The sequence below is a fragment of the Elgaria multicarinata genome, chromosome 6 (genome assembly GCF_023053635.1).
Source record: "Elgaria multicarinata webbii isolate HBS135686 ecotype San Diego chromosome 6, rElgMul1.1.pri, whole genome shotgun sequence".
Classification (NCBI taxonomy): domain Eukaryota; kingdom Metazoa; phylum Chordata; class Lepidosauria; order Squamata; family Anguidae; genus Elgaria; species Elgaria multicarinata.
In genome coordinates, this window is record NC_086176.1 from 45,316,472 (window position 1) to 45,329,528 (window position 13,057).

Below are 13,057 nucleotides of genomic sequence, written 5' to 3' on the forward strand. Positions count from 1 at the left end.
CCCACAGTCAACGACTCTCCCCTGTCCACTTCTTCTCCCCATTATTATGGCTATGGTCTTCCTATATCACCAAAAGGAAAACTTCTGAAATACAGGGAAAAAAGAAAGATGAAACAAAGCAGAAAGCTAAAGTCAGGAAGAAAACTCCATGGATGCCAGCTTTTTTGTTCACTTGCATGCCATGCTATCGTTGAGAACAAAAAGAAAGGATAATTTTGCCATTGGAAATCTCTTTTCTGATGATGGTATAGATTTTCTATAACCCTTAAGAAGAAAAGAGCATTCATGAAGGGGTTTCTAGCCTTTCCCCCTCTTCATATAGGAATATTGTGAAGGAGAAGGTTAAGCTGAATACTAGTGTAGATGAATTCATTTTAACCAGATCAGAACAACTGGGAAAACCAAACTGCCTCTTATTATAGTCTAAGTTCTTGAATTCTGCATGAGCACAAGCTGTACCATGGAAGCACATTCCTTTAGGATGTACCTGGTGTCACAATGGATCTACTAGCACAGGCAGAATAGTTTCTAACTCCCGTTGGAGCAAGCTCTCAGTTTTAAATGCCACCCAGGTACATTCAAGCAGAAAAGGTGAGCTAAAACCCTCCTGCATGCCCATCTGTGTTAAGGATGGCATTCCGGCTCTCATTGCTGCATTCCAATGACTGCATAATTTCACATCATCACTGATCTGCTCTGGCATGTTACTCTGTGTGGCACTAGGAGGACTCATTAAAATAAAACACTGACATCTGCAGATGTCCAGGCAAAGAACAACATATACGGAAACGTGTTAGATTTGAAACATAATAATAATGCTTAACATTTGTATAGTGCTCTCAAGTGTTCAAAGCACTTCACATGCATTATCCAGTTGTAGCGCTGTAATATAAGTAAGGATTATTATCTCCCATGTTGCCAATGGGGAAACTGAGTCTGAGAGAGTCACTGGCCAACTAGTGAATTCAAGGCAGAGGTAATTTTGAACCAGAGGTAATTTTGTCTGGTCTCTTAGCCAGGATACTACTCCAGCTCTGATAATGTACAATGTGATTTGCTTTCCTTACTTAATAGATGGACAAAACCTATCAGAATCTTTTACTAAATATTATTTTCCCATTTTCCCAAAGTGTATTAGTGGCTGCAGACAGATCAAAAGAGTATGGCATAAATCGGTGTAATGTTACTGACTTCACAATCTAGTTCAATAACTTTCAGAACTGAATACTTTGTGGCAAACTGGGTTTGATAGGTATGTTCCAAAATCAAACTAATGGATGAGGAAAAAATGAAACACTGGTATAATCTACACCACAGAGTTAAACTGGCTTAGCAGTCACTCCCTCTTTCCAGGAGCTCCAGTTCTGTCAGGAGTGCTTGGATCTCCAACAGAATTCTCATCTCCCTCCCCAAAACTGTAATTTCCAGTATTTGGGGGGGAATACTGGTAGAAACCCAATGCAATTTGTTGTGTAGATATACCTTATGTCTTAGATATACCATTGAACACATCAAGGATACCTAAGACTTTGTCCCATAATCTGAATAATTAAAATAAGAAGAAATTTGTCAGTTTTAATGCGAATTATATGTGTTAAAAAGGAAAATAATAGCTTGGCAGGGTTATGATTATGTTTATTAGGAAACGTTGTTGATAATATCTTCTGAAATTAACAATTAAAGCGACAGGCATGAACCTTTTTTTTCCTTTATACTTTCCTGTGATGTTTAAGTCCTCTATCCTGAGCCATTTATTGAGAGTGTAAAAATGATCTTGTAAGACATCACCTGATCAAAGTTTGATACCTGACTTTGGAGTATGAGAATCATAAACGTGCTTACGGTCTATCTGGTCCGCAAACACTTCCCCATAGATCATCCAATATGGCATGTAAAAAATATTTTTTGCCAGCTTCCAAGAAGGCTCTTCATTGGGGAAGAGTATTGCCTGCCTTGCAACACCAAAGCTCATCAGAACCACCAACATAATAATGACAAAATACATCATGTCTATCATCTGAAAGAAAAGAAAAAAAGAGAGACAGAGAGAGAGAAATATATCTATTTTTTTTTCCTGTGAGATCAAAAGTTTTAAAGCAAATGGAACAAATTATTCAAACGTCCCCATCCTAACAAGCTGTACTTGCTGCCATGGCTTCGGCAATCTCTCTTCAAAACACCTTTGGAGTACTTGTGCTGGCAAAGTACGTCAAGCAAAGTACGTCAAGTAAAAGCTTGGACATACAGGGCAATAAAGTAGATGCACATGTGGTATCATCTTTTGGTTTACACTACAGGTGGGCTTTCCACTTCTAAGCAATGGGCATGGCACCTCCAGAATATGCAGAGGTCTTCCTCCTGCCCATTCTCTAACCCAAGGGAACACTCCTGATTGGCCACCCGGAGCCATAAAGAGGGGAAGTTCCATGCCAAAGCATGGCCACCAGTGATAGAACACATCAACCCTCATTAGCATCTGTTAAGGTTAGGGCCCTACCGAGAATTTGTGCATGGACCTCCTCCTTTGCACTCTGTACTTTTGTGCTCATCACCCTTAGAAAGTTCATTAGTGTGGTGTAGTGGCTAAAGTGTTGGGCTGGGAGTTGGGAGATCTGGGTTCTAGTCCCCACTTGGCCATGGAAACCCACTGGGTGACTATGGGCCAGTCACAGGCTCTCAGTCCAACCTACCTCACAGGGTTGTTGTTGTGAGGATAAAATGGAGAGGAGGAGGATTATGTATGCCACCTTGGGTTGCTTGTAGGAAAAAAGGCTGGATATAAATGCAACAACAACAACTAGTGCCCTGGATACCCACTCACCCTTCTTTTGTTCCTAGGGGAAACCCCCTCTCATAAACCAAGGTCTTAAAAAAGAATTCCTTCCAGTAAATTCCTTTGTGTTACCTTGGCAGTTCATGCTACCCCCTCCAGAGAGTTCAGTAGACTGGGTGAGAGTGAACAAATCCAGACAAGGCAGAGGTGCTTCTGGTTAGGTGAAAGGCAGATAAGGGAATAGGGATTCAACATGTGCTGGATGTACTTACACTCTCCATAAAGACTCAGGCTCAGTTTGGATGTACTCAAGGAGTCAGACCTGAACCTGGATGCTCAGGTTTTGGAGGCGGTCAGAAGAGCATTTGCACAATTGAAGCCAGTGCACCAACTGTACCCATTCTTAGAGATGTCTGTTCTGGCCACATTTGTGACAATGCATTTAGCTTACTAGTACTCGATGTAGGGCTTTCTTTGAAAGCTGTTTGAATTTTTTTTTCTTGTCCAGAATGCTGTGGCTATGCTGTTGACCAGTTACAGGGAGCACATAACTCTTCTGTTACAACAGCTTCACTGGCAACCTCTCAGTTTCCAGGCACAATTCAAGTGCTGGTTATGGCTTGGACCTAGGCTACCTGAAAGACTGCCTTCTCCCAGAGCTCCATCACACCTACTTCCCCCCCGCCCCGCACATTTGAGTCCACAGTTTCCCCCTCTGTTTCCTTAGCGAGTTTAGTGCTGGGCACTTTCATGTCTGTGCATTGTTGTGCTATTTCAGCTCATGTATCTTTTCACCTGCATCGCTATTATGCTGGCAGAATCTCCCGCCTTGCCCCCTACATTCTCCTTCCCCCTTCAGATAAATACATTTCTGCACAAATAGAATAGTACAGCAGCCTGAAACTGTGCAATTATGGTAAAACACTATGCTTTCCCCTAAGATCATACTAAACAATACAAGGGAAGAGAAAGTATTACAATTCATTTTTGGAGAAATTTTGGTCAATGTTGGCATGGCAAGGGGAAGCCAACATCGTTCTGGTCAGGAAACCTAGACATGCCTACTCAGGAGTAAGAACCATAGAGTTGAATGAGACCGAGTCCTGGGCATGGGTGGCAGTGGCTTCGCTCACCTTCTCTGTGGGGTGTTCAGGCATTCTCTCTCCCTCCCCCTTTATGGTTGAGTTGTTGAGTGGAGAACTGCCCCACCCTCCTCTTTTGTCAGTGGGACTGCCCTTCAACACACACTCCCCCAACAAAAAATGGGATGGTCCAATATAGCACAAGGACAGCAATACATTGTGCACAGAGGGAAAAAAACCAGAATTTCGCCGCTCCAAAATAAGACGGAAAATGGAGGGGAAGAGGCGAGATGAGCGTAGGACAGGGACGACGTCATGTGAGTACCATGCTGCAAAACCACATACCAGGCATGGCAAGAATGCGATAAATCGCTGGTGTGATGGAGCTCCCATATGAGCCTGCCTGGGATTTAAGATCTTCGGGTGAGGCCCTTCTCTGTCCAGCTGCCATGAGAAGCAAGTTTGGTGGGGTGTGTGTGTGAGAGAGGGCTGTTCATTGTGGCTGCTCCCAGGCTTTGGAACTCCCTGCTGAGGGAGGTTAGATCTCTATTGTCTTTCACCAGGAGGCAAAAACATTTTTATTTAGGCAAGCTTTTGTCATTTAGGCTTATTTGTGGCTGAAGGGTTGGATGCTGCTTATTTGTGTTTTTAATTGTGTTTTTAACGTATTTGTTTTATGTTATGTTTAATTATGGTTCTGTTTTTAATCTGCTTAGTCTTAAACCCAAAGGTTGCATGAAGCTGGTACCACTTTCTATTGTTTCAGTTATAACATGCCATACAAAAAGGAAAGATGGGGAACTTTTTCTTACCATTTTCCCAATCATCATTACATATGGCCCCAAATACTTGTTCACCCCGAAGATGTCTAGCAATCGGATGTACCAGTAAATGATGTTGACACAGTATATGACACGGCCATCACTCCTGAAAGGCTGATCCTGGAGGCGAAGTATCATACCCACAGAGAACAGGAGAATAGCAATGAGATCGGTAACGTTCCAATACTCCTGAAGCCACACTTTCACCTTCTGCAGCAGCTTCCCAGGTTCTGACATTAATATCTAGAGAACATGAAAGAGGGATGCAGGGATAAAACTTGCTGCTTCATTGGAGAAAGCATAGCAAGTATTAATCTGTCAAACCATTTGATAAAGTCCTCTTCTGTCAAGCATGATCCAGCAATTATGCATAGGGGCTAGGAAGCAGAAACAGGCAGCTGTGCACTAGGCTCTGTGATATACATTTCAAGGTGGGAGGTGATGTCCTTGGGAGTGGGACAGAACAGGAACGGCCAAGGGCACAGTGGCCTTCTGGATTCTATACCCTGAAGGATTCAGGGAGCCACACGACAGATGATCCACCCCCTGCCCCCCTTCAGCCCATGGGTTGAGTCCTTGTAAGCCTATGATGGTCAGTAAGGCTGGCTGAGACATTATCTGTCTTGGGAAGTCTCCCTCAGAAACAAAATCTCACAGGGCTTTCTTTGCAAACTTGCTCTGAGCAGAGCCACACTGCAATCTGATTGTGGGAACTTGCATTGAGGGACCTGGATGACTGAGGAAACTGAATACCTGCACAGGGTGGGTGAAGCACCGGGGGGGGGGGCTGATTTTGCCAGGCCAGCCATTGTGTGGCTTGGCCATGGCATGGTAGCAGAGAGGCTCTGGGGATTTACTGTGCCTGTGAGCTTGATTTGGCAATGTGCTTGGTTATGTCTCCAAACTATATCATTTGCATGGAGTTTACAGAGGCTGTAAACATTGGCTTGGATCCTAAGTGTCTCTTTCATGAACAAATGGGCTTCTGTGAACAGAAGGGTTTTCAATCCAGCACATGATCCTGTGAGCCAAAGCAGGGATGGCAATTTTTGTAAATTCTTCCTCCCTCTATGGTCCTCTCCCCCTATTTTGGAGTATACCTCCAACCCCCAGGAGCAGATTTTCAGTGGGTACAAGGGGCTGTAGGGCAAAAGGGAAATAGACTAAAATGCCCCCCCCCCCCAAACATGCTATAAACAATGAAGGGAACTCAGGATTCAAGCCATTTCTGATAAACTTACAATAGAAAATTGATCTCTTGGTGAAAACAAAACTACAGAAAGCAGTTCTATTTCTAGATCTTTCATGATAATATTACCTCTCTCATCTTTTCTATTCCCATTGTGAATATATAAGAGATAACAATCCACTCCTGCGTGGAAGGCCAGCGATCCATCTTCACCAACACAATGTAATTGAACAGCATCAAATACCCAATATATGCCATCTGTAAAGAAATAAAACCAATTTCCCTGAGTATAAATGTCCAGCTTACACTTAACCCAACCCTATCCGTTTTCTAGATGCCTCCAGCAAGAGGGCTAACTTTCTGGTTCAGCAATTCTTTGCAGTTGAAAGAGTTCAAATGCACACTACAAAATCCCACACCCACTGCAGGGGCTTCTGCAGTCACTTCAATGGGGTGGGAAACTCCTTGTCTGCAAAGAGAAGCATGTACAGAACTACACAGTCTCTTGAAGCGATTGTAGTAAGCAAGTTCACTCATGCAAATGCTCCATCAGAATGCATTTGGGTGTCAGGTATTGGAGCTAGTTTTATATTAAAAGACACTACTCAAAACCAGCCCACTGAATATTTCATAATTTGCTCTAATTATTAGAACAGGAAAGACCACAAATTGCTCCACTCCAGCTGCTTGAACAGAAAAAATACATTAGAGAATTACCCTTTTATTCCCCTTCCCCCATTATGTTTGCAATAACCGTAATAGGTATACTTCTTTAAAATATCCCGTTGACCCCTGGTTACTATTCAGTGATATATAGAAAGGCTCAAGTTCTCATCACCAGGCAAACTGTCTACAATATTCATAGGCCACCTTGGGAGGGCTTCTGTCCTGAAAGGTGGCCTAGAAATATTTTAAATAAATAAAATAAACTTTAAAAATGTTATAAACAAAACAGAATCTTTTAAAGCATTTTCTATTTGTGCTTAGGTTAGACATTCAAACAGTACTTCATTTATACAATGTAAACATACTGATGAAGGGGGCCTTTGCAAATTTGTGTCATTAGGGACAGATGACAAAATGATAGTTGCTCCTTACAGTGTAGAACCAAAATTTAACAATTGGTGCATTGTAGAACTCATAGATCTTGCGTCCAAAGGGGATCCACCTGTGTCTGCTCTGAACTTCCTCCTCCTCCTTCTTCCGTGCTGATGACTCTCCATTGCCACGTCCCAACATTGCCTACAATGAAAAACCACAGGAACAGCTATAGTAGACTAACTTCCAGTTGCCAAATCCTGTTTCTTTGGATCAATTGATGGGACAGTGTCAAGCAAAGATAGATACACATTGACTTTTCAAACTTACAAGAAGAAGCTGGAAGCCTGTGTCCAATTAAGCATCACAAAAACTTCTAACACTTATAAATGTCAAGCTGCCATTAATAACATTGCATCTTCTAGTGCTGCACCAACACCTCTAAAATACTATAAACATAAATGCAACTCTTGAATCTCTTCCAGATCTGAGTTCTTGAGAGTACAACAATACAACAGAGATGTTTTTGTGAACCGCCCAGAGAGCTTTGGCTATTGGGTGGTATAAAAATGTAATAAATAAATAAATAAATAAATAATTTGCCTGACTGTTGTTTTGTATTAGGTAACTACAGAAATTATAGTTACCTATATTGTACTTTACTAAACTATTGAGTAACTATAGAAAAAAAGTAAGCACAATGAACTGAAGGATCCCAGAATTAACAAATATGATGTTGGGAAAGGAACAAGACATGCAGGAAAGCAGGCTCTGATGAATATAGCTGGAATGTTAAATATTTGTTCTCTACTTCAGTAACTTCTCCAGGCTTTGATAGCAAGCACAATGCCATGACATCCCCTAAGATTTCACAGAGAAGAAGGTTTCATGATAAAGCGGCAGTAGTCACAGAATAGGTAAGGTCAAACAGAGTCATATTTCTTACCATAGGATAGTGCACTTCATTTGATAGTAATTTGCTAAAATGGTCCATTCAGGGACAAATAGTAGAGGTGGTTGTTGTTGTTCTTGTTGGGGGGGGTATTTTTCAGAGAGAAAATGGCATGGGAGTGGATGGAGGGATCCTAAGATCTGTATTAAAGTGGTAGCCAAAACCATGGCAAAGTTGGGGCTTCCACCCAACTGGAACTATCTTGGAACTGCTGTGAGATCAAAGGGCCTAATAGGGTTCATCCATTCAAAATAAGTCCAATGTTTCCTTAGAAGAAATTCATACTGGGAACATATGAATAATGAAGCAGTCAGACCATTCAGTTAAGGTATTTGCTTGCCACCCTTCATAATTTTATCCCAGAGCATAATACATCCAGCACAGTGCAGTCTGCTGTGATTAACAGCAACTCTGCAAGATCTCAGGGAGAAATCTTGCTCACCCTGATACCTGAAATCCCTCTAACTGGCAAGTCCATGGACAGAACCAGGGACCCTTTGGAATGTAAAGCTTGTTCTTAACCACTGGACTGGCTACTAAGGGCTTTTCTTCAGGACACTTTTACCCCACCATTTTACCAAGGCTTCTGATTTCAGATTCTTTTCAGGATTAAGATCAGCTCCTTTACATGTATCTTTCAGGATTTTTCTTTGTCTTCCTTTCCTTATGTTCCATCACACAAGAACCAGGTGATGCTGTGGTATAGCAGAATTGCACAATTACACAAGGCTTTATCTCACCATTCCCAAATAATACCAGACTTTCCTTGTTAGAAAAAAAAACCTGGTGAATGATGCAATTGTGAAAAGGACCTGCAAACTACTGTGAGGAATCACAAGTGGACAATAAATGCCTTGTGTAGAAAGGCTCTAAGAAGAGGCCTATTCGGTTGTGGCATTCCGGTTGTGAAATGAGCTCCCAAGAGAGGCTCCCCTGGCACCTACATTGTGCTCTTTTCGTCATCAGTTGAAGACTTTCCTATTTTTCCAGGCATTTTAGTCTTTCAGTTTCTGTTGTTTTTAAACTTGCCACCGTAGGTTTTATTGTACTGTACTGCTAGCTTTTACTTTGGTTTTTATTTTTTTTATCATACTGTAGTTTTAAACTTTTATTGTACTGCATCTATTTTATTGTATTGCATTTTATGGGTTTAAATGTTTAATTTAATTGAACCATGCAGATGTTTGGGCTAATATACAAATTCTTAGAAATATTGGTATGGGGAAGGGTGGGAATCCCTGGGTATCATTGTATAGAAAATGGTCTTATCTTATATTTTAAGAACAAACAGCTATCCAGAGGTAAATAAGTCTGTAAAGGGGTTTTAGTTCAAGCATTAGTGTGCTTCCAAGTTTTGAGAATGGCATTTAAAGAGAAGTTATTATTTAAATATATACTTGCACACTCCCAAGAGAAGATGAAATGATTTGACCTTTCAGCAAAATTTAAGCCTGATCAGAATTTGGTTAATTATTTATTGATAACCGCAAGAATTATATTTCACATTTATGGAAGGAAGCAAATGTCCCAAATGTTACTTTATGGTTTTAAAAGATCTGGAATAGGAAATAAGAAGTACATTTTGGATGTGAGAAGCGAATTAAAAAGAATTGGCAGTTCTGTTCTTTTCCATTTTGAAAAAGCATAGTAATCATTATGGTTTTACCTGTGCAGAAACAGAGTTGAAAATAACGTTTGAAATTCTGCAATTGCTCTGAAATAACCATGGACCGCTGAACACAAACCTCCAACCACATTTACAAATGAAGAACAATTTTGAAACCCTGAGCGGTTTAAGCTAAGCTCTATGAAGGTTCCTTCCATGGTGGTGAGTTCTGAACATTCTCATTATTCACAGTGTTGCACAAACAGCCTAAAACAGCAAATGGTTTACAATGGGCAGAGAGTCAGTTTTCAGTGAGAGAAGGAGGCTGATACAGATGTAGGTGCCTTCTGATTTTTTGACCTGCAGTTTAACTATGATTCACCATAAGTTAGGGTGAGTCATGCAAGAATGCAAAGCACCAATCAGTACAATTTTGGGGAAGGACTGCACTGTGCTATGTTTTGTGGGGGCTATCTCCCACTGTGGTAGGTTGCAGGTATAATGATCCTGTGAGTAAGCCAACATATAGCATCGTATCCTATATGTTATCCTAGATGGCCCATCCAGCCACCACCTCCTAAAGTTCCTGCTTTTCAGCCTCTTCTGTCCTGCTTCCTTCACAGCCTCCCTGATCGCTCAGCACACTTGTTTCTCCCTCCTTTCTCTATCCTGCCAACGATATACAGTTCTCCCTTTCCCTTTCAGGTGTGTGAACATTTTGTTCATTTTTGCATGTGGATATAGCATTTACACCTTTGTAGACTGTGAAATAGTAAATTCACACCCTCAGGCAGAACCAATATTACGCTTGCTGGAACAGAAGGTTCCTTGAGGTCAGCTGAATCCTCTGCTGTTGACTGCATAAAGTTTGATCACAGACGGGCTCATCAGGAATACGAGTACAAGTGAAATGTTAGGTGGAGGGGAAAGATCACAGATAGAGGACAAAGGCCACTGTCACAGGGTGCAGAAGAGGGAACATGGAAAACCATGCTATTTCTCTAAAAACAAAACGATAACATTACCCTGAGTTTCTACATTGTCAAGCTAGGGGTTCACTAGAGGAAGACATGGTATTGGAAAAAGGGGCTGGAGCATTACAGAGGGCAATGATTGTTCACTTCACTGTAGCCCCATGAAACAAGCTGTGCTTATCGGATCTGAATAAGCACTTTATTTATCGATCAGAAGCCAGCAATAATTAACCACGATTAAAGCAGAACAAGCTCATTTCAGAGGAAAGCAACCTGTCAATCTTATGCTGGCTTATGATCGTTTTTCCAGTGTCCAGGGTCTTGCCTGTATAGGGGTCCTGTAGGCTGATCTTGTGCCTAGGGTCTTCTGCTTCCCTGAATTTTGGTTCTTGTAGGCAGAGCCTTCTGCTTGCCCGCAGATAAGGTCTTGGGGGCAGCTCTTGCTGGTGGCCTGTAGGAAACAGCCTCATTTTGAACAAAATGTAATAAAACAAAACCTTTTTTTAAATATTTGTTTCTAAATGGATATGGGCATTGAGTGACCAGTCAGCAGCCGTGATAATAGAAAAATACTTGTGAAGTCTTATGTCAGCAGGGAACGTGGGGATTTTGTAATGGCTAGATTTTAAGAGGCTTGATTCTCTCTTTTGTATTCAATATATTCACTTAAAATTAGCATTTAAAATTAGCAAGGCAATGTCTCAAAGGGACCTTGCCTATGTTAAACTATGCAGTAATTGTATAATGTATACTTTTAATACCTAAAAGAAGGGCAAATAAAAATTACAGAAAAATATGCAAGCAATAGTCACTAAAGGTACTAGAAAAAGCCAACCTAGAATATTGTAAATTTTGTTGTAAATTAGGCAACAAAAATAGCTATAAGAATCTCTTCATAGTCTCACAGGGTCATGCATTTCAACTTCCAATTAAAACTCAGAGTATTTTAAACCTTTCCTAAAGGTTTCTTAACATTTTTGTGAAAACTCCATAGAAACAGTTTCCACAGTGTTTCCTAGCCAGTATGTATACTATACACATTTTTAGGATTTCAAATAACCAATCTCTATAATTCCTTATCTGGAATTATCATAAAGTGAAATGTTTCATTTTGGTGCCTTGCAGCAATTTATCACCTTCACTTGTTTAATTTGAGAAAACTTTCAGGAGACTGGCAGAACCCTGAGCACAAACATTTCCCTAAAGACATTTACATTAGAGCCGGGGTGTCTTTGGTGGTCAGAGTTAAATGTTGAATGGTCAAGGGCATTCACACATATTGTTTAGCCTGATCTTATCTGGAGCTATTATTTTTAGGTTGTATCTGAATCCTGTGATGGGGTAGAAAAGAAATGCAAAACTTGAGTGTAAAGAATTGTCTGTTCGATAAGTATCTCGGCTGGAGATAACTTTCTTACATACTTAAATAATATGCACTGCTATTTATTACTAGTGACAGTAAGCAATTGATTAGGAATGTACTTCCTGTATTTTTAATAATTTTATTGAGATTTAAACCTGGGAATAACAAATGATAATTACAACATCTAAAATATTACTGTGGCATCTTTCTGAGCGTTTGGTAACTTGTCGCATTATGCCCAAGTTTACATTCCATTTCGGTATTGCAGAAATGGGGTAGTATCTATCTAGCTCTAATGATGTTGCACTAGCATAAATCAATGCTTGCGCAATGTAACTAGCACAATGGGAGGAAATTGACAATTTACTGCTGAAATTTGGTGACACAGAGGCAAAAAAGGGATAATTTTTCTTCAAAACAACATGTGTGGGTTCCATAAAAATACCACTGTGCCCACTAGGAAAGCTATCTGGACTGGAGCAGGCTTTGAGAGCCTATATCTACAGTTGAGCCAACAAGACAGATTGGGGATACTGTTGCTATACCACCCACCCTACTGCCCAATAGTCTCCCGGATGAAGCTGGCTGATCTTGGAGATGCTCATGAAGCTTTGTTTGGAAGCCAAATTGACCCCTTTTTGCCACCATCCTTCTGAATTTACTGCTTTTCTCCTTTATGCTACTTATATTGCACAATCATTAGTTTATGCTAGCACAACTTCATTAGGCTGGTCAACTACTTTAAGTCTGTATCTTCCATTATCCTTCTATGCCTGATCACAAGATACACCATCATAGTGTACTAATACATCGTTGTGTGCAAAATGTAGCCTGTGGAACAAACTGGTGAACCTGGCGATTCTTTCCGACAAGATAACTGTCCATGATTTCTCAAAGCAAAAATGGAAATACTGTATGTTGTTAGTAATGCATTCAAATCAAATAACTTTTCCTAGGCACAATCCACATGGTTACCAGGGGGTGCCTAAAACCATTGCAGTCCCTAACTCATATAGAGGTGACAATAGCAAGGGGGGTAATGGCTATAGAGATCACTTCCAGCAGTGTTTTTGCCTTACAGTGAGTTCCATGTCCTCCTCTTCTTTTTCTTTAACTGGTTTTTCTGGCTCCTCTGGCTCTTTCTCTTGAAGTTGGACCTCTTGAGCCTGAGACATGTAAGGCATGTCATCTTTGTTCTTGAACTCCAAGCTGAGAATTGAAGGAGGAAGTAGAATTCCTAGAATTACCTAAAGCAATAA

At 40.8% G+C, this 13,057-nt stretch overlaps 1 protein-coding gene across 2 annotated transcripts in view; it reads right to left on the reverse strand.

Annotated features, from left to right (window-relative positions):
* The window catches only part of TRPM3 (transient receptor potential cation channel subfamily M member 3), a 283,758-nt gene that overhangs the window by 15,697 nt on the left and 255,004 nt on the right, over positions 1–13,057 (reverse strand). For both annotated transcript variants that reach the window (XM_063129338.1, XM_063129339.1), the window contains 5 exons: positions 12,878–13,045; positions 6,964–7,107; positions 5,995–6,123; positions 4,668–4,919; positions 1,843–2,017 (listed from right to left, as the gene is read on the reverse strand). In XM_063129338.1, the coding sequence (XP_062985408.1) occupies positions 1,843–2,017; positions 4,668–4,919; positions 5,995–6,123; positions 6,964–7,107; positions 12,878–13,045 (868 nt within the window). The remainder of the gene's footprint in view (positions 1–1,842; positions 2,018–4,667; positions 4,920–5,994; positions 6,124–6,963; positions 7,108–12,877; positions 13,046–13,057) is intronic.